General features: G+C 39.0%; 1 protein-coding gene across 1 annotated transcript; it reads left to right on the top strand.

Annotated features, from left to right (window-relative positions):
* The first annotated feature begins 20,686 nt into the window (after positions 1–20,686).
* On the top strand, positions 20,687–23,157 carry LOC306650190 (BRO1 domain-containing protein BROX-like). Its single transcript, XM_079122016.1, has one exon. It carries the CDS (start codon positions 20,883–20,885, stop codon positions 21,951–21,953), a length of 1,071 nt encoding a protein of 356 aa, XP_078978142.1. The 5' UTR covers positions 20,687–20,882; the 3' UTR covers positions 21,954–23,157.
* The last annotated feature ends 1,309 nt before the right edge of the window (positions 23,158–24,466 follow it).

Genomic DNA, 24,466 nt, shown 5'->3' with positions numbered 1-24,466 from the left:
ACATACATCCAATCAAATTGATGCCTTCCAGCTAAAAGAGGCATCTGAAATCCAGAAAGCCACGTTAGGAGTAGAGGTCATTCTTAATGGGATGGCGCCTGTCAGTGCATTAGGAAGCTCCTGAGAAGCCTTGCTTGCTAGAGCTGACTCAGAGCAGGGAAGGGATAGACAGCCCATTTTCAGGCCTAAGGCATTATTTAGCTGGCACAAGTTCTGTTCTGGCATAAGTCCATTTTCTTTTCAATAACAAATATTATTTCTTAAAATAATATTGAATAATTGCCACAAATTTCTATGAAATTGTTTTAAGAAATAACTGGTTTTAAGGAAATGAGTCAAATCTTATGTGTAATTTCAGAGATTATAAAAACTGTTCACTCTTTGTGGAATTTTAATTATTTACCATGAGATAATATGCAGTACAAAAAATAAACCCAGAAACTAATCTAGTGATTAGTACTGAAAATGCCCATGCTGAAGAGGGCATTTCCTTTGTTTTATTTATATAATTCATTTAGTTATATGGCCTACAAAATGTTTTTAATTTCTAAATATCTATTTTAAAAATTCTGTGTTGATAATTTTTAGTCCCAATTTTGATGACAGTTTAACAGTATTCCCTGTGGAAAATGTAGCACAACTGAATTCATTGCAAAATCAATTAGCCTTACTTCTTTGCTTCAAAATAATTAAGAGGCAGTATTGAGACAACCTCCATTGACCAATTTATAACATACATCTCATTTCAATTTTCTGTTTTTTCTCCCTGTCCCTAAACAAAAAAGAAAAAAGAAAGAAATTTATGGATTATTCTCGCTTCTTTTGTCACCTACATCCATAGATTTCAGATGTAAATTAATATTTGATAGTAAATGCAAGTATATGCAGATGAAAAAAATCATATTAAGGAGTTTTGATTTACCTGCTAAGTGAAATCCCAATACTACCCATAATTACAAAGTACCAAAAAAAGCCTTTGTAAGGCTTTTTTTGATTTAGATGAGTCCAAACTCAACTGCCAAATTATGTTATGACTTTGTATGAATCACTCACCTTTTATATTATCTTTCTACCCTAAAATAGACACCTCCTCTTCCTCTATTGAGGGATGTGAAAATTACTCCATGCCGGCATAACATTTAGAGATTATCAGAAAGAAAATGGCAGAGGAGAATTGAGCATCTTTATAAGGTAGGTTACTCTAAATACAAACATTGAGATAGAGGAAAAACTGCCATTAGAACTATCAAAAAATAAAGCCAAAGGAGTGAGTTTACCCCCATGCCTGGATAGTGACTGGCATAAGTTTGTATTACCCACAAGGTGTGTTTCACAATTCTGTGTTCAAAACAAACGGGGAAACTGCAACTACATGCTATATATAAAAACATTCTCAGGCTTATGTGTTTATAGCACAGTACATTTCATCTCAAATACTGCTCAAGTAAAATAAATTGAAATGAGGCTAAGGTATGTCATTAAAGACAGATGTGAGAAATTTTAAATCACATTTTGAAAAGCAGCATCTAAACAATGAAACTTAGGGCTCTTTATATTTCTTTTTTAAATCATAGTTCTCATTTTAGTGATGGATCACCAAGATTCACTGTCCAGCTTTTTAAAAAAATTAGACATTGCCAGGCATGATGGCACATGCCTGTAATCCCAGCAGCTCAAGAGTTTGAAGCAGGAGGATCATTAGCTCAAAGTCAGCCTCAGCAATTTAGCAACTCACTGAAAACCTTCTCTAAATAAAATAAAATAGGGTTGGGGATATGGTTCAGTGGTTAAGCGCCCCTGGGTTCAATCCCTGGTACCAAAAACAAACTAAACCAAAAAAATAGATATTAATATTTTAAAAAACTGATGGAGACCAGGTATATTTTTTAATACAAGAGAAAGAGAGGACCTGGAAGAGTTTATAATATAGATGAATAAAATGATATCTTTTTCAGGACACAAGAAACAAAATGAGTGAAGAGAGGACTTGGAAAATGAGAAAAAGAGAGAATGTATTAGAATAATAGTTATCTAAATATCCATACTAAGTAACAAGTGGGTTTGCCTCTCCCCCAGTATACTTACACATGCTAATAGGGAGAAAATTTTACTACTTGGCTCCTTAAACTTTCTCAGTGAACAAATTCATTTGAGACACAAACTAGAATGAAACGTCAGCAATCAAAGAGATTTTGTTCTATTGCTTTTTAAATTTAATATTTTTTGTTCTAACAATTACTTTTAAAGGAATATCTTAGACTTACTAGATTTAAGCTTGGTATGGCAGCACAAGCTTGCAATCTCAGTGGCTTGGAAGGCTGAAGCAGGAGGCTCCCAAGTTCAAAGTCAGTCTTAGCAATTTAGCAAGGTCCTAAGCACCTTAGTGAGACCCTGTCTCAAAGTAAAATCAAAAAGGACTGGTGATGTGGTCCAGTGTTTAAATGCACCTCAGTTCAATCCCCAATACTAAATTTTAATGATGATGATGATGATGATGATAACAGTAATAATAATAATTACTATACTTACCCAGAGTTATTTTTTCATTAGACTTTTCTCTAGAATCTGTTCATTCCTATCAGTAAAATCACTAACCATAGCAAAATTAAAATGGAAAATGGATTACAAAAGTGATTTTGAAAAACAGCCTCATGAATTGTAAGTAGTAGACTCTGAGAATGATGTTTATTCCTGTTCAGTAGAGAAAAGGGCTAAAATAGCCATTGCCATTTAATTAAATTTTGCTAGCCAAATGGCATTCTCCGTAAGAGCTCTCTGGAAAAGGCCCTTGAGATACGCCATATCTGGACTCTGCAGCCTGCTGGAATTGACACACTCTCAGAGCACATCTCTGATGGGGGTTCTGTCATCTTGTTCTGATTCATTATCTAAAAATCAAAAAGAGGTTTCACAACTATGAACTTTAGGAGTAGAACTCTAAGATGTCTTCTGTTTATGTATTTGTTTGCATACTGGGTCTATAAACATCTGAAACTTCACAGGGCATCCATATCACTTACTCTTGTTTGATATGCTGTCTCTGTGACAAGGATTAATGATCTTCTTGAGAGTCAAAATTTCTGTGTTGCTTTGGGGAAAAAAATTGACTCCGGGCTTACCACTTGACCTACATCTCAAATACTCTATTTTAAATGGTGGCACATTTACTATTTTACCCATTCTGTGTGTGAAGCCAAAACAAAGATTAATAGCTGCTCTTTTAACTGAGACTTAAACCACCTTTTCCCCCATTCCAAGTGAAGTAAAACCCAGTTTATTAGTTTTCTTCTAAAAAGTCATATTTGATATACTAAGAATTTCTTCTTTTTTTATACCAAGAATTTCTAGACATTTTCACTAAATTTCCAAAACCATAGATTTTACAGGAAAATCCCCTACCAACTGAACAATATCCAGTGGATGAATTCTGAGTTTCAACTAGATGACCTTCTTTATATATATATGATATGAAGGAAAGCTTTGCTCAAAGGGAGTGCATGTCAGGAGAAATGGGTTGAAGAGATTCATAAAGCTGGAAGGGAGCAGCGATTTTTCTCGACTATTAATCATTCCCTTCTTTTGAAAGAAGAAAATGAACTTAATGAAGAAAGGACAGACTTTTCAACAAATAGTGTTAGAACAAGAGGATGTCCCAGGCAACAAGGGGGTAGGGAGAAAGGAAGGAAGGAAAGGAGGGAGAAAAGGAACCTCACCATAAAACTCACGCTGTGTACAAATGTTGATTCAAAATGGATCATGGATTTAACTGTAAAATATAAAGCCATAAAGGAAAGGAAAGTGAAGTTCAGCAAGGGAACTCGGTTTGCCAGAGTTTACCTATGGACTTAGACTTGACACAAGAGCTTGCTTTGATAAATCATTATTCTCCAGTTTAACAAAGTCCATTTGGCCCTAATAATTCTGCTGCTCCTTGCTCATTCAGAGTAAATGGTTTCCACTCTCTTAACAGGGCACTTGTTCATACCCTTTTGATCTTGAAACGTCTTGTTCATGTACTTTATTACTCGGTCAGCATTCACTGGGCAACTGCCCTGCACCAGGCTTCCTGCAGGATCAGAAGCCTCAGGATATGGTTCCCAGGTCAAGGGTCTCAGACTCCCTGGAGGAGGGAGTGCATGCTCATCCTAATGAGATTCAAACCCCTTTAGAGACAACAAGGGAGCTTTGCCTTCCTTCTCACCAGATGAGCAGGGCCAGTCTGTGCTCTGCACACCTGACACAGTTTGGTGATTGGCCATTTTGAGTTGCAGGACACGACTGTCCCTCCTGAGTGGAGGACTGATGTCCATGGAGATTAAAGGGCATCGCTTCATAAGGTGAGAGGAGCGCAGGCCGCCCCAGGGGACTGGTGGCTACTTGGCCCATCCCTTGTTCTGCACCAGGCATTGGTTATGGGGGGACATGCCAATGGAGAGAGAGCCTGGCCAGGTCAAGGAAACCCCAAGGCTCTGCAGGCGTCTCCCCAGTGCACAACCTGCTGCTTGGTGGCTAATGACAGCTGCCTGTTCCCACCCAGGCCCACCCTGCAGCACCTGGAAAGTGAGTCTTAAAGCTGGACAGCGGGATGCGGGGGTTCCACCGCATTTCTATTTCCTGCTCCATTTCCTTGTGGGAATGCGTGGAAATTTTGCTCTGGACGGTCGGGGGTCACCTACAACCTCCCCTCTGCCACCTCCTCAGTCTGGGGTTTCTTGTTTCTCCTCAGAAAAAGTTGGATGCCAGGGGAAAAACTTTAAAATGAAACTTAAGAGTCTGAAGATAAAAAGTTCAACATGAAAACCTCGGGACTAATGAGGCTCAAGCGCCCTTTCTCCGGAGACCTGGACCCTACACAGCCCTCACCTCAGGAATCTAGCCTCCATCTCAACCGACTTCGCAGTCTCTTGCACCCCAAACCGCCGCCCTCGGGCTCATGAATAATCAGGTCAGTCTTCTTGGGCGGGCATCGCTTCCTCATGAATAAACAACCAGGCCTTCCTGGGCGGGGCCTACACCTTCCGGGGTGGTGGCGGAACTCAACCTCATGAATATGCAAAGCAGGGGCGAGTGGCAGTTAACGCTCCCCTGAAAGGCGAGCCCCTCACAGCTGCTCTGGCTTCCAGGCGGAGCCCTCTTGCAGCCAGGGCCGCCTCTCTCCCGCCCTTCCCAGGGCTCCAGCCGTGCTCCTGGGCTTGAGGGACCTGCAGGGAGCTCATGCTGACTCAGGAGCCAGGGGGCGACCAGGCACCCGCACCAAGTTCACGGGGCCTCGGGAACTTGCGCCCTGGGTGAGGCGCCTAGGATGGCGCCTGGCGCTTCCTGAGGCGGAGGCCGGACCTCCAGGTGAGGCGCAGGGCTGGGTGGGTGAAGTCCCCTGGGACCTTGGACAGGCCGCTGCGCTGGGGTCCCAGAGACACCAGGCCAGCGGGGGGGGGGGGGGGGGGGGGGGGGGGCGCGGGGGTGCAGAGGTGCGGGGCAGACTGGACCCTGGAGGGGCCTGAGGTGGGACAGAAGGACAGGTCAGGGATCCAAAGGGCAGAGCTCTCAGTCTTCCAGGGTGTCCTCCACCTCCTCCCTGAGTGACCCTCCAAGTGTTCTTTCTACATTAACTTTAATTATGAAAACAAAATCTAGATGGAGTCCCCTTGACCTGTCCCTGAGCTCAGTCCCTTAGCTCAGTCCCTTCCCTTAGAAGTGATATGACTGCGTGCACCAGCTTTTAGAGTGAGAGGAGTGTGTAAGCACTACTTAGCCCTTCCGTGATGATTCTTTTTGCAGCCCTCCTGGGCTTACTGCAATAAACCAAAGCCTTTCTTAAAAAAATCACTTAGAGTTGAATTGCCAGCTGTGATAAATCCAGTCACTGAACAAGGTAAGCTTTCTTTGCCCCTCATCACTGTTCAAATGTTTTGCTCTCACAATCCATTAAGAACTCGCTCTTTAGGATTTACATTTACTTGAGATTGTATTTAAGATTTTGAGTGGTATATGCATTAATGTTACAAAAAAAAAATAAGTAATAGAGTGTCTTTGCAGAGTCTGAATTTTTATATGTATATAGTACCCTGCAATGCAAGCCAGGCTGAAAATGTCTCTCTCTCTCTCTCTCTCTCTCTCTCTCTCTCTCTCTCTCTCTCTCTCTCTCTCTCTCTCTCTCTCTCTCCTCTCCCTCCCTCCCTCCCTCCCTCCCTCCCTCCCTCTCTCTCCCTCCCTCCCTCCCTCTCTCTCCCTCTCTCTCCCTCCCTCCCTCTCTCTTTCTTTCTTTCTCTCTCTTTCTTCTTTCTTTCTTTCTTTCTTTCTTTCTTTCTTTCTTTCTTTCTTTCTTTCTTTCTTTCTTTCTTTCTTTCTTTCTTTCTTTCTTATTTGGACAAAGGCTATGAGGAAGTGACACTGGGGCCTCACAGCAGGTAAGCTCCTCAGTTCATCCCCAACACTTATTCCCCCTGCCCACCCCCACTTCCAGCATTTGGTACTGTCTGAAAGAGCAACAGACACAGGATATGTGTTTCTCTCTGGAGCACATGCTTGCTCTCTAGTCTGGCATCACTATGATGAACAAAGGTTCAAAATTAAAATTTGGGACACATAGTTTGTATGAGATGTTTAAGGTGTATTGTGAAAATGAAGGACAGTCTGCTGACATTTATTTACATAATTTATATTATGAAAAAGAACCCAAAAACTGAGGTTAAATGATCCTTAATATCTATATCTTCCCTGGACATGGTTGTGCAGGCCTGTAATCGCAGGAGCTCCAGAGGCTGAGTCAGGAGGATTTAGAGTTCAAAACTAGCATCAGAACTTAATTGAGACCCTGTTCCTAAATAAAATATTAAAAAGGGCTGGGAATGTGGTTCAGTGGTTAAGCATCCCTGGTTTCAATCTCAGGTACCACACACACACATTTATACACACATTTATATATCTTTATGGAATTTATTATCTGGTATTTGTATTAACTGATAGTAAAATCAAAACCATTGACAGATTATTTCCTAATAATACATCTTAGGTGTGACCAAATGCTTAGTGATATTCACTGTTTTCAACAAATTCTAGTGTTTCAAATTCTAAAACTCTGAAGGAGATGAATTTGAAACAAATTGGCCACAACTATTATGATAGCAGAAATGAAAGTGATTTCTGCAGCTATCAGTTTGTATAAAGTAGAAAATATAATGTTCTACAGACAGTGTTCTGTATTTTTTTAGAAAGTTACTGTTTGAACTGCTATGATTTAAAAGTGAAGCCCTTTTAAATAGTACCACCTACCCACCATGAACAACTAAAGTTCAGTTTAGTATAAATTAAAGTGAAAAGATTGAAAACCCCAGAATGATACTCTGCCACTGAGGCTGTTTTTTTGTAATTTTTAGTTGTTGATGGATGTTTATTTTGTTAACTGATTTATATGCAGTGCTGAGAATTGAACCCAGTGCCTAACACATGCTAGGCAAGTGCTCTACCACTGAGCAACAACCCCAGCCCTGAGGTTTATTTTAAAATGGACATTTTTTTTTCTCTTCTCCCTCACTCCCTCCCTATCCCCATGGGACAGAATTAGATTACTCTTCTTCCCCATCCACTAATTTGTCCTTGAGCACACACCTATCACCTGAGTGAAGAAATTCAAACTTGGCAATAAGACCAGCAGATCTAAGAAATGATTATCTCCCAAATTAACAAATGAAGTAGGAATAGGCACACCTGGAATCACCTCTTTAAAAGCCTTTTGTTTCCCCTGATGGGCAGAATCACAGCCTCTGAAACAGGAGTCTGTTGTGTTTCTCCTTTGCTACCAAACAAATTAAAATTTGGCTTTTTTTTTTTTTTAAACATAAACCTAAACCTAAAAGTATTCAGTTGTTGTATAAACAGTGCAGAAAGTCTAAATCAATTGGAAATTAGGTAATAAATTTCTCTCAATACCTTAATAGCAATTACATCTATTATATGTCTCTATATTACCTGTTGAGCCTGTGTGCTATAATAACAGTTAACAAAGTAATGTACGACTTATAATTAATCTTTATTTGCAGGTCCTTGGAAAGATCAATTATTGCTAGAATTAAGGAATTGAAATCAGTTGACTTGTATCTGTTTTAGACCCAGAGCTCAGATCCTGACACTCTCTGCTTCCTGTGCAGAGCTTGACCTTTTTACTCTGATCCAGTTTCTTCTGCCTGCAGGTTGGAGGTCTTGCCTGATTATATAACTTTCATTCTTCCATATGAAAACAGCCTTACTCTCTGTGTGGACCTGAGCCATAAACTAGTCTAAATGGAAACTGCTTATGATTTAATAATGAATATATTTGTTAACGATGGAAGAAATGTCAAAGAGAAAGTGAACAAAAAATTAGTTGGGTTGGTTTTTTGCAAAGGAAGTCTACTTTTTAAAATTCTCTTTACCTGTCAATTGACATTTGTTTTTTATTTATATGCAGTGCTGAGAATCAAACCTAGTGCCTCACACATGCTTTGCAAGTGCTCTTACCACTAAGCTCCAACCCCAGTCCATACGTTTACTTTTTAAGGAACTGCTGCAATCATCAAGGAGAAGGTGGGGTGACCAAGGACAGATTCCTCCTTAGTTCTTCTGGTCCTAATGTACCTGGGGTTGGGTACTAGAGGGCACAAGTATCAGAAAAGAGTGCACAGGAGGATATTGGGAGCAAGAATGCTGGTATTGAAGAAGGGGTGGACACAAGGCAGGGATTCTGGGCAGGGAATCATTCCCATTGTGTTTTCATTTAATCAACTATGTGCGGGCGTGTGTGTGTGTATGTGTGTGTGTGTGTGTGTATGTGTGTGTGTGTGTGTGTGTGTGTGACATATATATATATATATATATTTTTTTTTTTTTTTTTTTTGAGGGGAGTATCAGGGATTGAACTCAGGGGCACTCAACCACTGAGCCAAATCCCCAGGCCTATTTGGTATTTTATTGAGAAACAGAGTCTCATTGAGTTCTTTAGCACCTCACTTTTGTTAAAGCTGGCCTTGAACTTGTAATCCTCCTGCCTCAGCCTCCCGAACCACTGGGATTAAAGGCATGTGCCACCATGCCTGGCTATTTTTTTTTAACCTAAGTAGAATGTATCAAATTAGATAAATTATTTTTTTCTCCAAACACGCTCCTCCCTTTCTCCACCTTGGTGTCAATCATTGACCACCTCATTGATTAAGGCAGAAACAGGGAGTCATCTTTGACAGGCCCCTCCCTAACATCTTATCACTTCTGTCAGCATCTCTCTTGAGCCTGCGCAGGTACTTTTCACTGATGTCACCATTATTCCTGGCCATGACTGAAAACATCCTCTTCAATTATTGCCTTTTGCATCATGCAGCCTGGAACTTGAGTCCTCCCTCTGCCACATGTTAGCTGGGTAACTTCTCTGAACCTCAGTTTCCTCTTCTATAAAATGAGAATACTAGTACGTATCTTAAAGGGTTGTTGTCAGAACTGTAAATGGAGTAGTATCAGCCATTATTTCTGCATCCTCAGGACATAGTTTAAACATCACTTCAGGTTTTTTTTTTTTAATTCTTAATAAAACAGCATTTAATATTACCACTAGAATTTTGTGTCAAAAATATGTTTGTCAACTACTAGCATATTAGGACTTCATTTTCCATGTCTCACTTTATTTTGCCAGATCATTTTTGCCAGGATTGGAAATGCCCAGCTCATCTTGCAGACTGACAATGCAAGACTGGCTGACGAGGCCTTCAGAATGAAGTGAGTAGAACAGATGAGTGACAACTGACCTTTCCCACCAGGTTCTCTTATTTCCCATTTTCCTGCCTCCATCAAGAGCAAATATTTTGGATCTTCTGAAGTTCACATTCTCCATACATTTGGTGTTTCAGCAAATGCACATAGGACATTCATTCTAAAAAGTAATTAGAACCAAATATAATTCACATTACATTACAAATGACATTCTTAAAATAAGTTGCTTATCCTGAAGTCTATGGATCAGCATAGTTGTAAGGACTCACAATTCAACATGCTAATTCTAATATCCTAAATTTGAATACTCAATGTATGAAAATGAACTAATAATGTTTTTGACAAGGTGTTAATTGAAGCAGTTGTTTTCCTGATGGCACATTCAACTGAAAGATTAACCATCCACTTATTTTTATACTTTCTTCTCCTTTTTCACATCCCATCCTTCCAGATGTAAGGAATACAGACTTTTTGCATTATAAAATTTCCACACTGGAAGTCACAAGGGTGCTACTCTAAAATCGTGGCAAAGCTAATGAAGAAGTATGGATTTTAATTAAGTAAATCATGAAGAAAATTAAGCAAGAAGAGTAACTGTTTTTTAATTGTGGTTACGATGCCATTAGAAACTGCACCCGGAGATAGGGGCTGCTCTTGTCCATAGCCACAACAGCCAGCCAAGGGGGATCTGGTCCTGGGATGCACAGTACTAGTGGGGTTCTTTGCTGGTACAAAAGCATCATCTCATAATTTTCCCCTTCTTTCCAACTGAACAATTAATTTTGATATTGTAAAAAAGAGGGAAGAAAGAATGGAAGGGAGTCACAGAAACCATGTCACACACTACAATGCTACTATTTCAAGAGTTCCAGAGATTAATGCACCAAATAGCTCTGAAGATGGCAGTGGCCTTGTCCAAATCATTGTGTTGAATCCCAAAACTAATTTTCAGGTATGAGAATGAGCTGGCTCTATGCCAGACCATGGAGGCTTGATGTCAGTGGCCTACGCAAGGTGCAGGATGAGCTGACCCTGGCCAGAGCTGATCTGGAGGTGCAAGTTGAGAAACTGACTGAGGAGCTGGCCTACCTGAAGAAGAACCACGAGGAGATCAGAAGTTGTTGTTTTTTTCCTCCTAGACCCCCAAAGTACAATTTCAGATTTACAAATCTGGAGTTAAAACCTGGCCTGTTAAAGTGGCCATTTGTTTGGCTGTGTCTGTGTGTGTACAGTGCTGCTGCTGCTGTTGATTGTGGTTCCCACTAGGGTTTAACAAATTACGAACACTTTCTGTTTATATCATTTTTGTTATTAGGTAATGAAATAGGTAATAAGAATTAGTTATCTTGATTTAGTGAGTTTGAAAAAATATATACTATTTCAAAAGATAGAAAATAAACAAGTCTACCAATAATATATAATACTGTCAATGCCATACTGGACTCTGATGGTCCACAGTGTTTATCAGAGGCTGGTGTACAGAATGGATGCCAGCAGTAAGTTTCTAAAGGAGTCTCTACTCAATTTTCAATGACTCATACAAACTCTGCAGGTCTAGGCACTGCTTGCAGTCCTTGGTTTGGCAGCTGTAGTTGAAATCCCTCCAGCAACATGCATACCAAGCCTCCCCTTCCTGTACACACAGTGGACTCTACAAGTAGGGTCAACTAATCCTTCTGGTCCATGAGCACAGAATATAGGGTCCATGGTCACTTAAAGGGCCTGGGATATTATCTTAAGGTGTTTTTCTTTCAGTGTGCTCAAATAGATTTACTTTTTTGTTCTAATAAGTTATACATGAGTATAGAATGCATTTTGACACATCATAGATAAATGGAGTATAACTTCTTATTCTTCTGGTTGTACATGATATAGAGTTACAGCAGTTGTATAATCATATGTTCACATAGGGTAATAATGTCCAATGCATTCTCCTATTCTTGCTATTCTCTTGCCCCTTCTCTCATTTCAGTCCCCTCTCTCTAATCCAAAATATCTCTATTTGTCCCTAACCAACCTCCCCATTGTGAATTAGCATCCACATATCAGAGAAAACATTTGGCCTTTGCTTCTTTGGGATGGGCTTATTTCCCTTAGCATAATATCCTCCAACCCCATCCATTTACCAGCAAATGCAATAATTTCATTATTTAATGCTGAGTAATGTTCCATTGTGTATATGTACCACAGTTTCTTTATCCATTCATCTGTTGAAGGGCACCTAGGTCAATTCCATAGATGAGCTATTGTGAATGGAGCTGCTGTAAACATTGATGTGGCTATGTCACTGTTGTATGCTGATTTTAAATCTTTTGGATGTAAACAGAGGATTGGGATAGCTGAGTCAAATGGTGTTTCCATTCCAGGTTTTCTAAGGAATCTCCATACTGCTTTCTATAGTGGCTACACCAACTTGTAGTCCCACCAGCAAAATATGAGCATACTTTTTTTCCACACACTCGCCAATATGTTTTATTGCTTATAGTTTTGATGATTGCCATTCTGACTGTAGTGAGTTAGAATCTCAGTGTAGTTTTGATTTGAATTTCTCTAATTGTTAGAGATGTTGAACCTTTTTTCATATATTATTGATTGCTTGTATTTCTTCTTTGAAGTATTATCCCTTAAGTTCCTTTGCCCATTTATTGATTGGGTTATTTGGTTTTCTGCTGTGATATTTTTTGAGATTTTGATATATCCTGAAGATGAATACCCTATCTGAGGGGCAGGTGGCAAAGATTTTTCTCCATTCTATAGGCTCCCTCTTCACATTATTGTTTTCTTTGCTGTGAAGAAGCTTTTTAGTTTGAATCCATCCCATTTATTGATTCTTGATTTTACTTCTTATGCTTTAGGGGCCTTGCTAAGGAAGTCAGTTCCTAAGCCACCATGGTAAAGATTTGGGTCTGCTTTTTCTCCTATTACGTGCAGTGTCTGTGTTCTTGTGTCTCAGTCCTTAATCCACTTTGAGTTGAGTTCTGTGCAGGGTGAGAAATATGGGTTTAATTTCATTTTGCTACATATGAATTTGCAGTTTTCCCAGCACCATTTGTTGAACAGGTTGTCTTTTCTTCAATATATGTTTTTGGTACCTTTGTCCATTATGAGATAACCATATTTATATGGATTTATCTCTGTGTCTTCTATTCTGTACCATTGGAGTTTTTGTCTTGGTGACAATGCCATGCCATTTTTGCTACTATGGCTCTGTAGTATAATATAAGGTTTGGTATTCTGATGACTTCTGCTTCACCTTCCTTGCTAAGGGTTGCTTTGGCTATTCTGGGTCTAATTTTTCCAAATAAATTTTATGATTATTTTTTCTATTTCCATGAAGAATATCATCAGGCTTTTAATAGTCATCCCATTAAATCTGACTAATGGTTTTTGTAGTATGGCCATGTTGACAATGTTAATTCTGCCTATTCAAGAGCATGGGAGATTTTCCATCTTCTCAAATCTTCTTCTATTTCTTTTTAAGGGTTCTGTAGTTGTGATTGTAGAGGTCTTTTGCCTCTCTTGTTAGATAAATTCCCAAATTTTTTTTTGAAACTTTTCTGAATGGGCTAGTTTTCATAATTTCTCTCTCAGTAGATTTATCAGTGATGTATATAAATGCATTTGATTTATGGGTGTTAATTTTACATTCTGCTACTTCGCTGGATTCATAATAAGTTCTAGAAATTATCTGGTGGAATTTCTGGGTCTTATATGGAATCATGCCATAAGTAAATAATGATAGTTTGAGTTCTATTCCTATTCATATCCCTTTTATTTTCCTTTCATGTCTAATTGCTCTGGCTAGAGTTTCAAAGACCATGTTGAATAAAAGTGGTGAAATGGGGCATTCTGATCTTGTTTAAGTTCTTAGAGGGAATGCTTTCATTTTTTATCCATTTAGAATGATGTTGGCCTTGAGGTTTAGCACATACAACTTTTATAATGTTGAGGTGTGTTCCTACTATCACTAGTTTTTCTACTACTTTAAGCATGAAGGGCTGCTGTATTTCATGAAATGTTTTTCTGCATCTATTGAGCTGATCATATGACTCTTTTCTTTAAGTCTATTGATGTGATGAATGACATTTGTTGATTTCCATATAAACATCACTTCTTTAGGGATCCCTTTCCTGCTTTGCTCAGTGCTGGTTCCCACAGGCCCCCAGACTGCTCTGCAGCATTCATCACATGAATCTGTCTTCTCACACCTGTCCTCTCCAGCAGGACATGGATTCTGGCCTTATGTGCCTAATGAGGTTCCTGACATGGAGATGGAGCTCCCAATGTTATATGACTGATCCTCACACATAGTTCTCCCCAACTGTAAGTAAGTGAGCAGATGACCACATACATGAATGAATACTAACGATGCCACTCCAGAGATTGCATTAGCCAAGGATGCTGGGGTGCTTGCTTCACCATAACCAATCCCTTTTGGAAGAAACACAGTTGGACAGATAACACCACCCCTGGCAGGCCTACCAGAGCCAGGGAGCCAGGTTACCAGTCAACAGAGCCAAACTCCCTGCAGAATATGGGAGATGGAGCAAAGGGATGGCAGTACTGGGGCAGAAGGACAACCCAGGGGAAGGAATGAAAGTGGTACTCAATGATTCATTGAGCCAAAGCCACCTGATGGTTTGTCCTCAGGCCCTGGCAGCTCCCAACCCAGTCTTCCCCACTAAGATAATCTGGACAAGACATGAGGAGGCCAGTGCCCTGAGAAAAACAGGGCAGGACTGAGGGTGAGGGGTGGGTTTCATTTTGTATGTGTGAACTTTCTGAAATAAAATACATATGGAAAGTACAAGAACTATATCTGTGCAGGTTGATGAATTGTACCATGAATGTGGCTGACACCCACCTCCCCAGTGAGGACCTGCAGCATCCCCAGCACCAGGGAATCACACACATTTTCTGCCTGGCCTGCTCCCTCCACCCCTAAGGTGACTTTGGTCCTAGCTTAATATATTAGCATAATATCAAAAACAACACAAAGTGCAAACAAGGCATTCAAAACACATTTTCCCAGGATTAAAAAATATTTATTTGGCTATATCATTTTTATATCTTTATGGGGTGTAACAGGGCAATTCAATCTATGTATACAAATTTTATCATGCAACATTGACTAAATTCCAGGAGGTCACTAGAGTGTAATCTTCCCTTACTTTTTTGGTTTAATTACTTTGCATAGATTTCATACTGTGGCAGAGTCAGAGAAACTGTTTCTGCATGCCTTTCAACAATGGAGATATTTTAGCATTTCAAGCAGTCATTGATGTACAACAGATGAGGTTGGACAATGGAGAAATTTGCAGGAAGCAGGTTTATTTAAACTGCAGCAATCCAGAGGGGCTAATGCCAAAAAAATCTCAGGATGCTGGGTCTAGATATTCTCTGAGACTTATACTCAGTAGAAGATTATGCAACGGGATGGTTAACATCAGTTACTTTGTGTTCTACCTTCTTAGGAGGTTTCACAAGTTTTTTTTTGTTTTGTTTTGTTTTGTTTTGTTTTCTGAGAAAACAGAAACTAACAGTAAAAAGAAGCTTTATTGCAGACTCACTTTTTCTTTTTTGATGTAAATGGGCATAATACCTTTACTTTATTTATTTTTATGTGGTCCTGAGAATCAAACCCAGTGCCTCATGCATGCTAGGCAAGTGCTCTATCACTGAGCCACAATACCAGCCCTGCATACCTAACTGTACAAGAAAGAGAAACCTGGCCTTCACAACAAAGAGGTACTCAAACCAATCAAAGAGCATCATTAACTTCTTGGCTTAAAGCTTTATATAATGTCATATCTTAGGTGCTCTCTCTCTCCTTTTTATTTTTAATAGCTTCTTGCCATGGTAGACCCAATAGTTTTAATGTAAAGGAAGATAAACATGAAAGCAAAAAATAAGTTAACAGCATAATCTCTACTATGTCAAGTCAGCTTCTGAATCCACCAAGAACAGAAAACCATGGTCCAGATAGTGAACTTGGATCCCAAGCCTTGATGGCCTTTTAGGATTGAACTGGTTTATGTGCTATTTTCCTGATATTGACAGCTATGTGATTGATTGTTCTCAGTCCTGTAGTGAAGACCAAGGAAAGGACAATGTAGATAAGAGAAGTAATGGGTGGCAATGATCACAGTTTGAGTGCCATCTTAGAAGATGTAACTGTCCACTTGTCCTGTTGATTAGTTTATCTTCCACCTGGCATTGCCCAGTCAACCCCCATGTGACTGAAGTACGGCTGGTGTTTCCTCAAGCTTTGGGTGTGCACAGGCTGGTCAACTTCCAGAGAGACTAGAGTAGGGCTGTTGTCCTTCAGATCCTCAAGATTGTCTGGTGTTTCCTTCTTCCTGATGGTCAACTGAAGGGGTGCAAATTAAGGGGGAAAGCTGAAAAAGAACATATATGCAAATAAGAGATTCTGTTTTCAGAAAGACCCAAAACAGGCTGAAAGGGAGCAAAATACAGAATATATATCTGTGTACATGTATATACATATATTGATATATTTGGTGACACTAAAGCAGAGCGACATATTGTGGACCATGTGTGCACAAGAGGGGGCATATCCCAGGAGGCTTAAACTACATAGATTTATCTCAATGTAACATTCAACAAATTTGAAATCAGCCTATGATTTCATGAGCGTGACCTAACTTTATGCTTTCACTTATGAACATCCACATATTATTATTTGATCTAAATATGTGAAGTGAATTTCAATCCCCTACCTCACAGGTCAGTTGTCTTCCAAAGGTGCATTTCTAAGTGACCTTTAATCTCAGAACATTTTTCTGCATAAAAATAATGCCAAATACCTACCTGTCTCCCAAGTTAAAGTGATGCTCAACAGCTTAATTTACCCCTGGCTTATCATCCTCACCATCTTTATTTTACCAGATGCAAAGCCAAGGGTTTACCTAGTTCTATACCCTGGTCAATGTCACCCAGTTAAGAGGGATTTGAATTCAACTCTAACAGCTCTGAAGTCTCTGCCTTTCCTCACCCTCTTTAGTAAGACAAAATTTGCTAACATATTTTCCTTTGTTGATAAGGAAAGCTTTCTTTTGGAAGAAGCCAAAGTCATTCAAAATATGGTAGATCTAAGAGGGTATTTTCACAAAAGACAGCTTTTCTCCAAGTCCAGGTGTGTGGAGTCCAGCATTCCTGGCTGTCACCAGACAGTTTCAATGTACCTGGACCTCACACTTCTGCCCAGAGGCCCAGTGCGCAGATGGCCCTGTCTCCATAATTCAGAGTTCCATTCAGGGAGGAGTGGGGGTGTTAGGGGTAGGGGGTGTGGAGGAATGATCAGGAGAAAATACCAGAACTGAAGGTGCACCCAGGACTAGGCTCTCAAAGCAGCAAGTGATCCCTCTCCAGCCTGGGTCAACGTCCACAGTGGCCAGCAGCCCCCAGACTCCACCCCTGCCCCTCACCATGGACCTACCTAGCCACTTCTGCCTTCTGTGAGGACTTTAACCTCTATTTAAATTACTCACTTGTTTTCCTTGGGTGAGCTCCCTAGGTTAGCACCCCAACTCATCAAGGACCAGAAGGATGGGTGGCTGATCCTGGGTGACAAATGCAAGTGACATGTGGTAGACACCCGTGAGGCAACTATGATGGGGAATGCCCATCTTTCAGCTCCTGTGGTCTTTGGCCACCAGCAGCAGCCCTGGGATTGAGTCACTGCAGTGACAGCATCATGGAATGTGGTATGTGGTAGCAGGGACAGCAACATGCAGCTGCTTTGGGCATAGGGTGTCATGTGCCCATGGTCAGGAGAAGAGTATTGGCCTCAGGGCATCTCTGGAGGTGTCTGCATCCAGCTGCAGTCTGGTGGTGCAGTTGCAGCATGGTCATGGTGGTGATGGCAACAGAAGAGACAGAAGCTTTGGTGGAGTCAAGAGGTTTCCAGACATGAGCATTTTTGCCCTGCAGTTCTGCCAGGAGTCTGGCTGTAGCTGTGATGAAGTTGGTATCCTCTCTGACCAGCACAGGTTGATCTTTTCTGCCAAACAGCTAGAAGACAGGCACACTCTGTCTCAGTACAACATCCAGAAAAAGTCCACCCTCCACCTGGTACAACATGGGGAATGCATCCTTCTTTGTGTGGTCTGAAAGGGTCTCCCATGTGTAAACTCTTGATGGCTCAATTGCAGTCCAATTTTGGAGTCTTCCATTACTGGAGCCAGGCAGTAGTTAATATCATTTCCAATGTTAGTCTAGTATACTGACATATTTGTTCTAAAGTCATTTTGCAGCACACACAACGTAGTTGAGTGGGTTCTTTGTTTTGTGAATTCAATGAATGAATATCACAGACACAAGTAGTGGACAGATGAGGGTCAATTATCAGAATTTAGGAAAATAATGGAATAACAGGAGATCTCCTTCATAGGTGGGGTTCCAAAGAATGTGACTAGTGAGTGGTTGTTGTCTTCAGATTTATATGCATCTAAGGGGTAAAGAAAATCCACCCCCAGTCAAGTCCTTGGCATGGCATTCAGTGACAATATCCTCTTCATGTACCATTTGTTCCAGTCAGTTGAAGGTCACTGTGTTGCAATTAGACCCTTTTCAGAGAGGTCTGGGCTCTGGGTCATAGATGTCTCACTCTCAAATTATGCTCAGCCTCGCAGGCATGGTCTTTTTATTCTGTTTCACTGTGATCCTCCTTTTCAAAGAAATCTGACTTTGGTGGGGCCCTAGTCTTCTATCTGCATACCCCAGCTCTTTTCTTACCTCCATCTCAGGGCCTGTCTCATCTTTTCTGTCTTCCATATTGATGGAGGTCTCCACAGCACATAGTCTCCAGAGAAGTCCTGAAGATTCATTCAGTTGGTTAATTACTTTGGAGAAAAAGGGAGGAACATAATTACTTTGAATGATGTCAGGTATACTCTACCTTGAGACATCCTGAAGGCATTTCTGAACCCCTTTCCATTGGGTTTGCCTCAAGCCAACTGGAGAAAGAGATCCTGAAAGTTCATAATATTTAAATTTTCTACCAGTCTTGGGCATTTAGGTGAAGTTTCATTGCCAATCTTTAAAAGGATATGGCCTGAAAATTAGGCCCCACCATTTTTGGCAGCCCTTTTATATTCAGACTGACTTCAGCACAGAATTGGCATCTTTGGTCCCCTTTTTGATTGCCAGTAGCAAATCCAATCCTCTGAAGAATGGTCTGGTGAATGATGTAAACATGTGTTGCCCATAAGGAGTGCCTTGGTGAAGAGAATCAACTATGTCAGACCCAAGCTTTCTGGTAATAAAATGATTCTGTAGGGATTTGCCTTGAATTCACAGGAAGTTCCCAACTCCTGGAAACTCCAGTGATGAGCTCTCTTAGCATTTGCACTCAAATATTCAGGGAAAAATGCTTTGATTGAAATTCAAATTAAGATGAGAGGGGCAGGATGGTATATTAGGAGCACCCAGCACTTGTCTGTAGTCCAGAGAGAGAATCCAAACAGCATCCTGAGGTTTGTGGCCATGGGAGAATGCTCAAGATCAACAGAGGAAAAACTCTGACCGGAGGGTCCCTGAGTATTGGGCTGGAATGTGAAAGTGAGTGCCCAATACTGATCCCAGGGCAGGCAGCAGGGCTAGGGCAGGGCTCCAAGGGAAGGGTTGCGTTGGAGAGTCCCAGTGAGCAGCAGAGGCACAGGACTCAGCACTGTGCAGCAGTATCATCTGAACACATGGCAGACCTGGGACATGTATGGCGAACAGGCTCTGGAGGTGTGTTCTGCCCTTCACTGCATATTCTCCTGGTGCCCTAACTAGGAGTGAGATATAAAAATGTTTTGACACATTCCCAAGTGGGGGTTAAAAACTTTCTTAACTTGTGTTTTCATGTTTCAGATATGATATTAATTTAGATTAACTAATTTTTTTATATTCATCCAAAAAATTTTATGTGAAAATGTATAGAATAATATTCAAGTAAGAAACTAAGATGCACTTCAAAATTAAAACATCTTTCTTTAGTTTGGTCAAGAGACCCATTTCAGGGCTGGGGAGATAGCTCAGCTGGTAGAGTGCTTGCCTTGAAAGCACAAGGCCCTGAGTTTGATCCACAGTACCACGAAAAAAAAAAAAAAAGGAGAGACCCATTTCAGAAAAATTAAGAAGTATACATAAGAATCTTAAAATTCTACTATTCATATGTAACTACTATTAACATTAAACACATAAATTATAGATATATGCATTTTATAAATATAAAATCATATTAATAGTTTTAAAACTTTTAAATTATTTTAAATTGCACTCAATATTTTTTTTAATGCCAGATTTTTTAGTATATAGTTCATTTATCCAAAACCATCTATTGGACTTTTAAATTATTCTTGCTACCTTGAAAACAGCTATCAGGAATATTCCTGCAGCTCTCTGTTTACAAATGAACCTTTTTTTAACATTAATTTCTAAAATATAATTGTAGATCAATGGCATATAAAATTCTAAGACTTTTAAATTACTTAATAAATCACTGTCCTGAATGATACTACCAATTCACATTCTCCCCAACAATGTTTAAAAGCACTAATTCCCCACACTTGGATTGGCACTACATTTAATGAAAGGAAATATTACTCCTATTTTGTTAGGTAAAGTCTAGTCATTCTTTTGCTTCTTTTTTTTATTATTAATGAGTGGAATTTTTGTCCTGTGCTCACTGAACTTATGTATTTGTTATTTCAAAAAATGTCTGTTGATAGCTTCTGTATCCTCTCTTAAAATAAAACTCTGCCTCTCATCTCATTTCAGATTAAAATAATCATTCAAGTTCATTTAAACTTAAATTGAAAAGATTAATTTTTGCTATACAAATTACTATGTGCGGCAGGGGTGTTGCCCACTGTCTGGAACCGGACCCGGCACGGAGGAAGAGGCTGGGTGGTAAACAGGAAGTGGACGCTCGGGGTTCGGGACGCCCCTCAGAAAACATCCAGAGAAAATGACCCATTGGTTTCATAGGAATCCATTAAAAGCTACAGCTCCTGTCTCTTTTAACTACTATGGTGTGGCCGCTGGTCCTCCTGCTTCAAAAATTTGCAATGACTTGAGAACATACATCCAGGGCAAGACTCCTTGAATTGTTCACTGATTTGAGCTGTAATCCAGAAATGATGAAGAATGCTGCAGACTCATACTTTTCACTCTTGCAAGGGTTCATAAATTCACTGGATGAATCTACCCAGGAAAGCAAGTTACGATATATTCAGAATTTCAAGTGGACGGATACATTACAAGGACATGTTCCGAGTGCCCAGCAGGATGCTGTTTTTGAATTAATTTCCATGGGATTTAATGTAGCTCTATGGTATACCAAATATGCTTCAAGACTGGCGGGAAAAGAAAACATAACAGAAGATGAAGCAAAGGAAGTTCATCGAAGCCTGAAAATTGCAGCTGGGATTTTTAAACATTTAAAGGAAAGTCATATCCCCAAACTTATTACTCCTGCAGAAAAGGGAAGGGATTTAGAGGCACGACTCATAGAAGCTTATATTATCCAGTGTCAGGCTGAAGCTCAAGAAGTAACAATTGCCCGAGCAATTGAACTTAAACATGCTCCTGGACTAATTGCTGCACTGGCATATGAAACAGCCAATTTTTATCAAAAAGCTGATCATACTTTATCCAGTTTGGAGCCTGCATATTCTGCAAAATGGAGAAAATATCTTCACTTGAAAATGTGTTTCTACACAGCTTACGCTTATTGTTATCATGGTCAGACTTTGTTGGCTAGTGATAAATGTGGTGAAGCAATCAGGTCTTTGCAAGAAGCAGAAAAATTGTATGCAAAGGCAGAAGCATTATGCAAAGAATATGGAGAAACTAAAGGACCTGGACCAACAGTCAAACCTTCAGGACACTTGTTCTTTAGGAAACTGGGAAACCTTGTGAAGAATACCCTAGAAAAATGTCAAAGAGAAAATGGATTTATTTACTTTCAAAAAATTCCAACAGAAGCCCCACAGCTGGAACTCAAAGCAAATTATGGGCTCGTAGAGCCAGTGCCTTTTGAATTTCCTCCTACAAGTGCTCACTGGACACTGGAAACGTTGGCTGCATTTGATCTCACCAAGAGACCCAAGGATGATGGTGCCAAACCCAAGCCCGATGAAGAAGTGAAACCTGTGAAAGAACCAGATATCAAACCTCAAAAGGACACTGGGTGCTATCTCTCCTAAAACATAAAATGTGCTTAGAATTCTTCTACAGTTAGATAAGAAAACCACACAACTTGTGTTCACATTTCTTGGAATGATTTCTCTGAGGCTTATAGCATAATTATTACATTCAGAGGGGATCTACCTTCAGTGCATTTGTTCTTGATTTTTAAGGTGGTGAAGATGTTTTTAATCAGGACAACATTTGGAAGGTTTCATTGTGTCTCTGACAGGTATATTTGATGATTGGATCTTTTTTGAACTCTGGTTAGTAAGTTCCAGCTTAATGTATTGTAGGCCTGAATTGTTTTCAGATATGTTTTCCTGTCTTCACAAAAATGTTTATTTTTATTTTCCTTTTATTTGATCCAGAAGAATGGCAAGAATCAATTTCAAGTAGAGACAGTCTTTTTCCCCTTACCCTTGTGTAAACTGTAGCACAGACTTGTTATGTTCTGAGTCAGTTATCTTTTCTGGTGGGGGGAAAAAGCTCTTATAGTTAAAGATCAGAAAACTTTCATACCAATCCCTTACACATGCTGGAATCTATAATTTACTCAAAAATTAGTGTTTATAGATAAGTTGAGACATTTAAGAACTTTTCCTTATTCTAGTATCTGCTTCATTCATTCTCAAAATCCTACAATGATTTTTATAAATACCTTTTCTATTGAGTTTTTTACTTAGAGGATAGAACTTTGTAAGTGTTTAATGTTTATATGTAAGGGAAGACAGTAAGAATGAAAAATGGTTTTTGAAGAAGTAAATATTGCATGATATAAAGAAAAAACATTAAACGTGAATGAGATCGGTTGTCCTGTATCACACTGGTGACTACTACTTTGTTCGAGAAGCTTATTAGTAAAATGCCTTTGTTAGCTGATTTTGGTGTACATTGTTTTTATATGATTTTCTAATACATATGCACATATCTCCTACCACAATTGCATTGCTTTAGGTCAAAGGCCATAGCAAAAACTTAACATAGATACAGAATGATCTTAAAAAATGAATTTAATAGGGCTGGCAATATAGCTCTGTAGTAAAAGACCCTGGGAAAAGATTATAATCATTTGAAACAGTTTAGTATATACACAGACTTGAGAAATAGTTCATAATACTTAAACAAAATTCACATATCTGTAGATTTATCTTGTGTTGATTATTCTCCTGAAGAGTTAATTTACTATTATAAATGACAGATTGGTTTTTTTAACGGAAATAACAGTAGTATATTTTGAAAGCTTACTATGTTCCAGGCATTGTGCTGAGCACTTACATAGATATACCATTGAGTTCACACAGCAACCCTTAATAAATATGTAAAATCTGCGTAAAGTGTCAAAATAGGAATATGCATTTTATTATGAAGAATGAGTAAATTATGTCTAGCTGTATCAAGATTGTGTTCAAATAAATGATTGCTTAAATCAGATATCATATTTTACACTGCTTTTGAAAAGCTATATGGAATTCAAGGTTTTTTTTTTAATATGTGGAAATGCTAACTACTGCTTGCAGTATATATTTAATATCTGAAGTTACAGTTTCTGGAATATTTGGAGCAATTACTGAACAGTTTTATTTTGCTGCTTATAGAAAATATTAAAAGTTCACTGTTAAAAATCACTTACTACAAATTGACTTGTTGCTGTATGTCATCTGCTGACAAAACGTTAAACAGTACTTGAGGACCTGTTTATCTTAGATACTAGTGCTTATTAACCTAGTTACTAAATTTTCATATTGATATTTTTGTGGATTATACTACCATGTTTGAAATGGAAACGTGATATGCTCAGTGCTTCTGTAAAATGCAGTAAATACTGGTATTTAAATAAATAATTTGTCAGTTTTGACATGATCAAAAGTATTCTGTTGACTCAGCAACTGTAACGCTTTATCCTTTTAATACCCCATTATATGTAAGATTTTTTGAAATGGTGTTGGAAATTATCAAATGTAAAGAAGTTGCATGAAGGTTAGAGGGAGGTGTAACTATTTGTATTAACTATTGCATAAATTTCATACCAGGCTGTGACAGCTTACATATTGTTTCTGCTAAGTGTTGTTTGTATAATGAATTATCTTTATTTATGAAAATAAAAACAATTTTACCTACAAAAAAAACCAAAAAAAACAAAAAATTACTATGTGCCTAATATAAACAGAAAATGCTATATAGAACTGTTTAAAATTATGCAAAATTATATTCCTTAATCCATAGGTATTATAAAAATTAAATATAATTTTACATTTATTCATTGTATACATTTTATATTGTGTTTTCCTTACTAACCTTACACCTACTGTTTGTTAATGCCTTAAAAAAATACCAATTCTAATATAACAACTCAAGTTAATATAAGGTGATAAAGCCATCACACATAAAACAAGCAGGTTGTAAAACTGATTTTCAGTATCTGTACTCACCCCATTATATAATTTTTGCTCAGCCCATTATTAGAAACAAAATCAAATCATACATTTGATAAAAAGTAGGACTTCTTTTATTGTAATGCCCTCTTCAGCTT

Source organism: Sciurus vulgaris (genome assembly GCF_902686455.1).
Source record: "Sciurus vulgaris genome assembly, chromosome: 18".
Lineage (NCBI taxonomy): Eukaryota > Metazoa > Chordata > Mammalia > Rodentia > Sciuridae > Sciurus > Sciurus vulgaris.
Note: the sequence above shows the minus strand (reverse complement) of the source record. Positions and strands in the feature narration are given on the sequence as shown.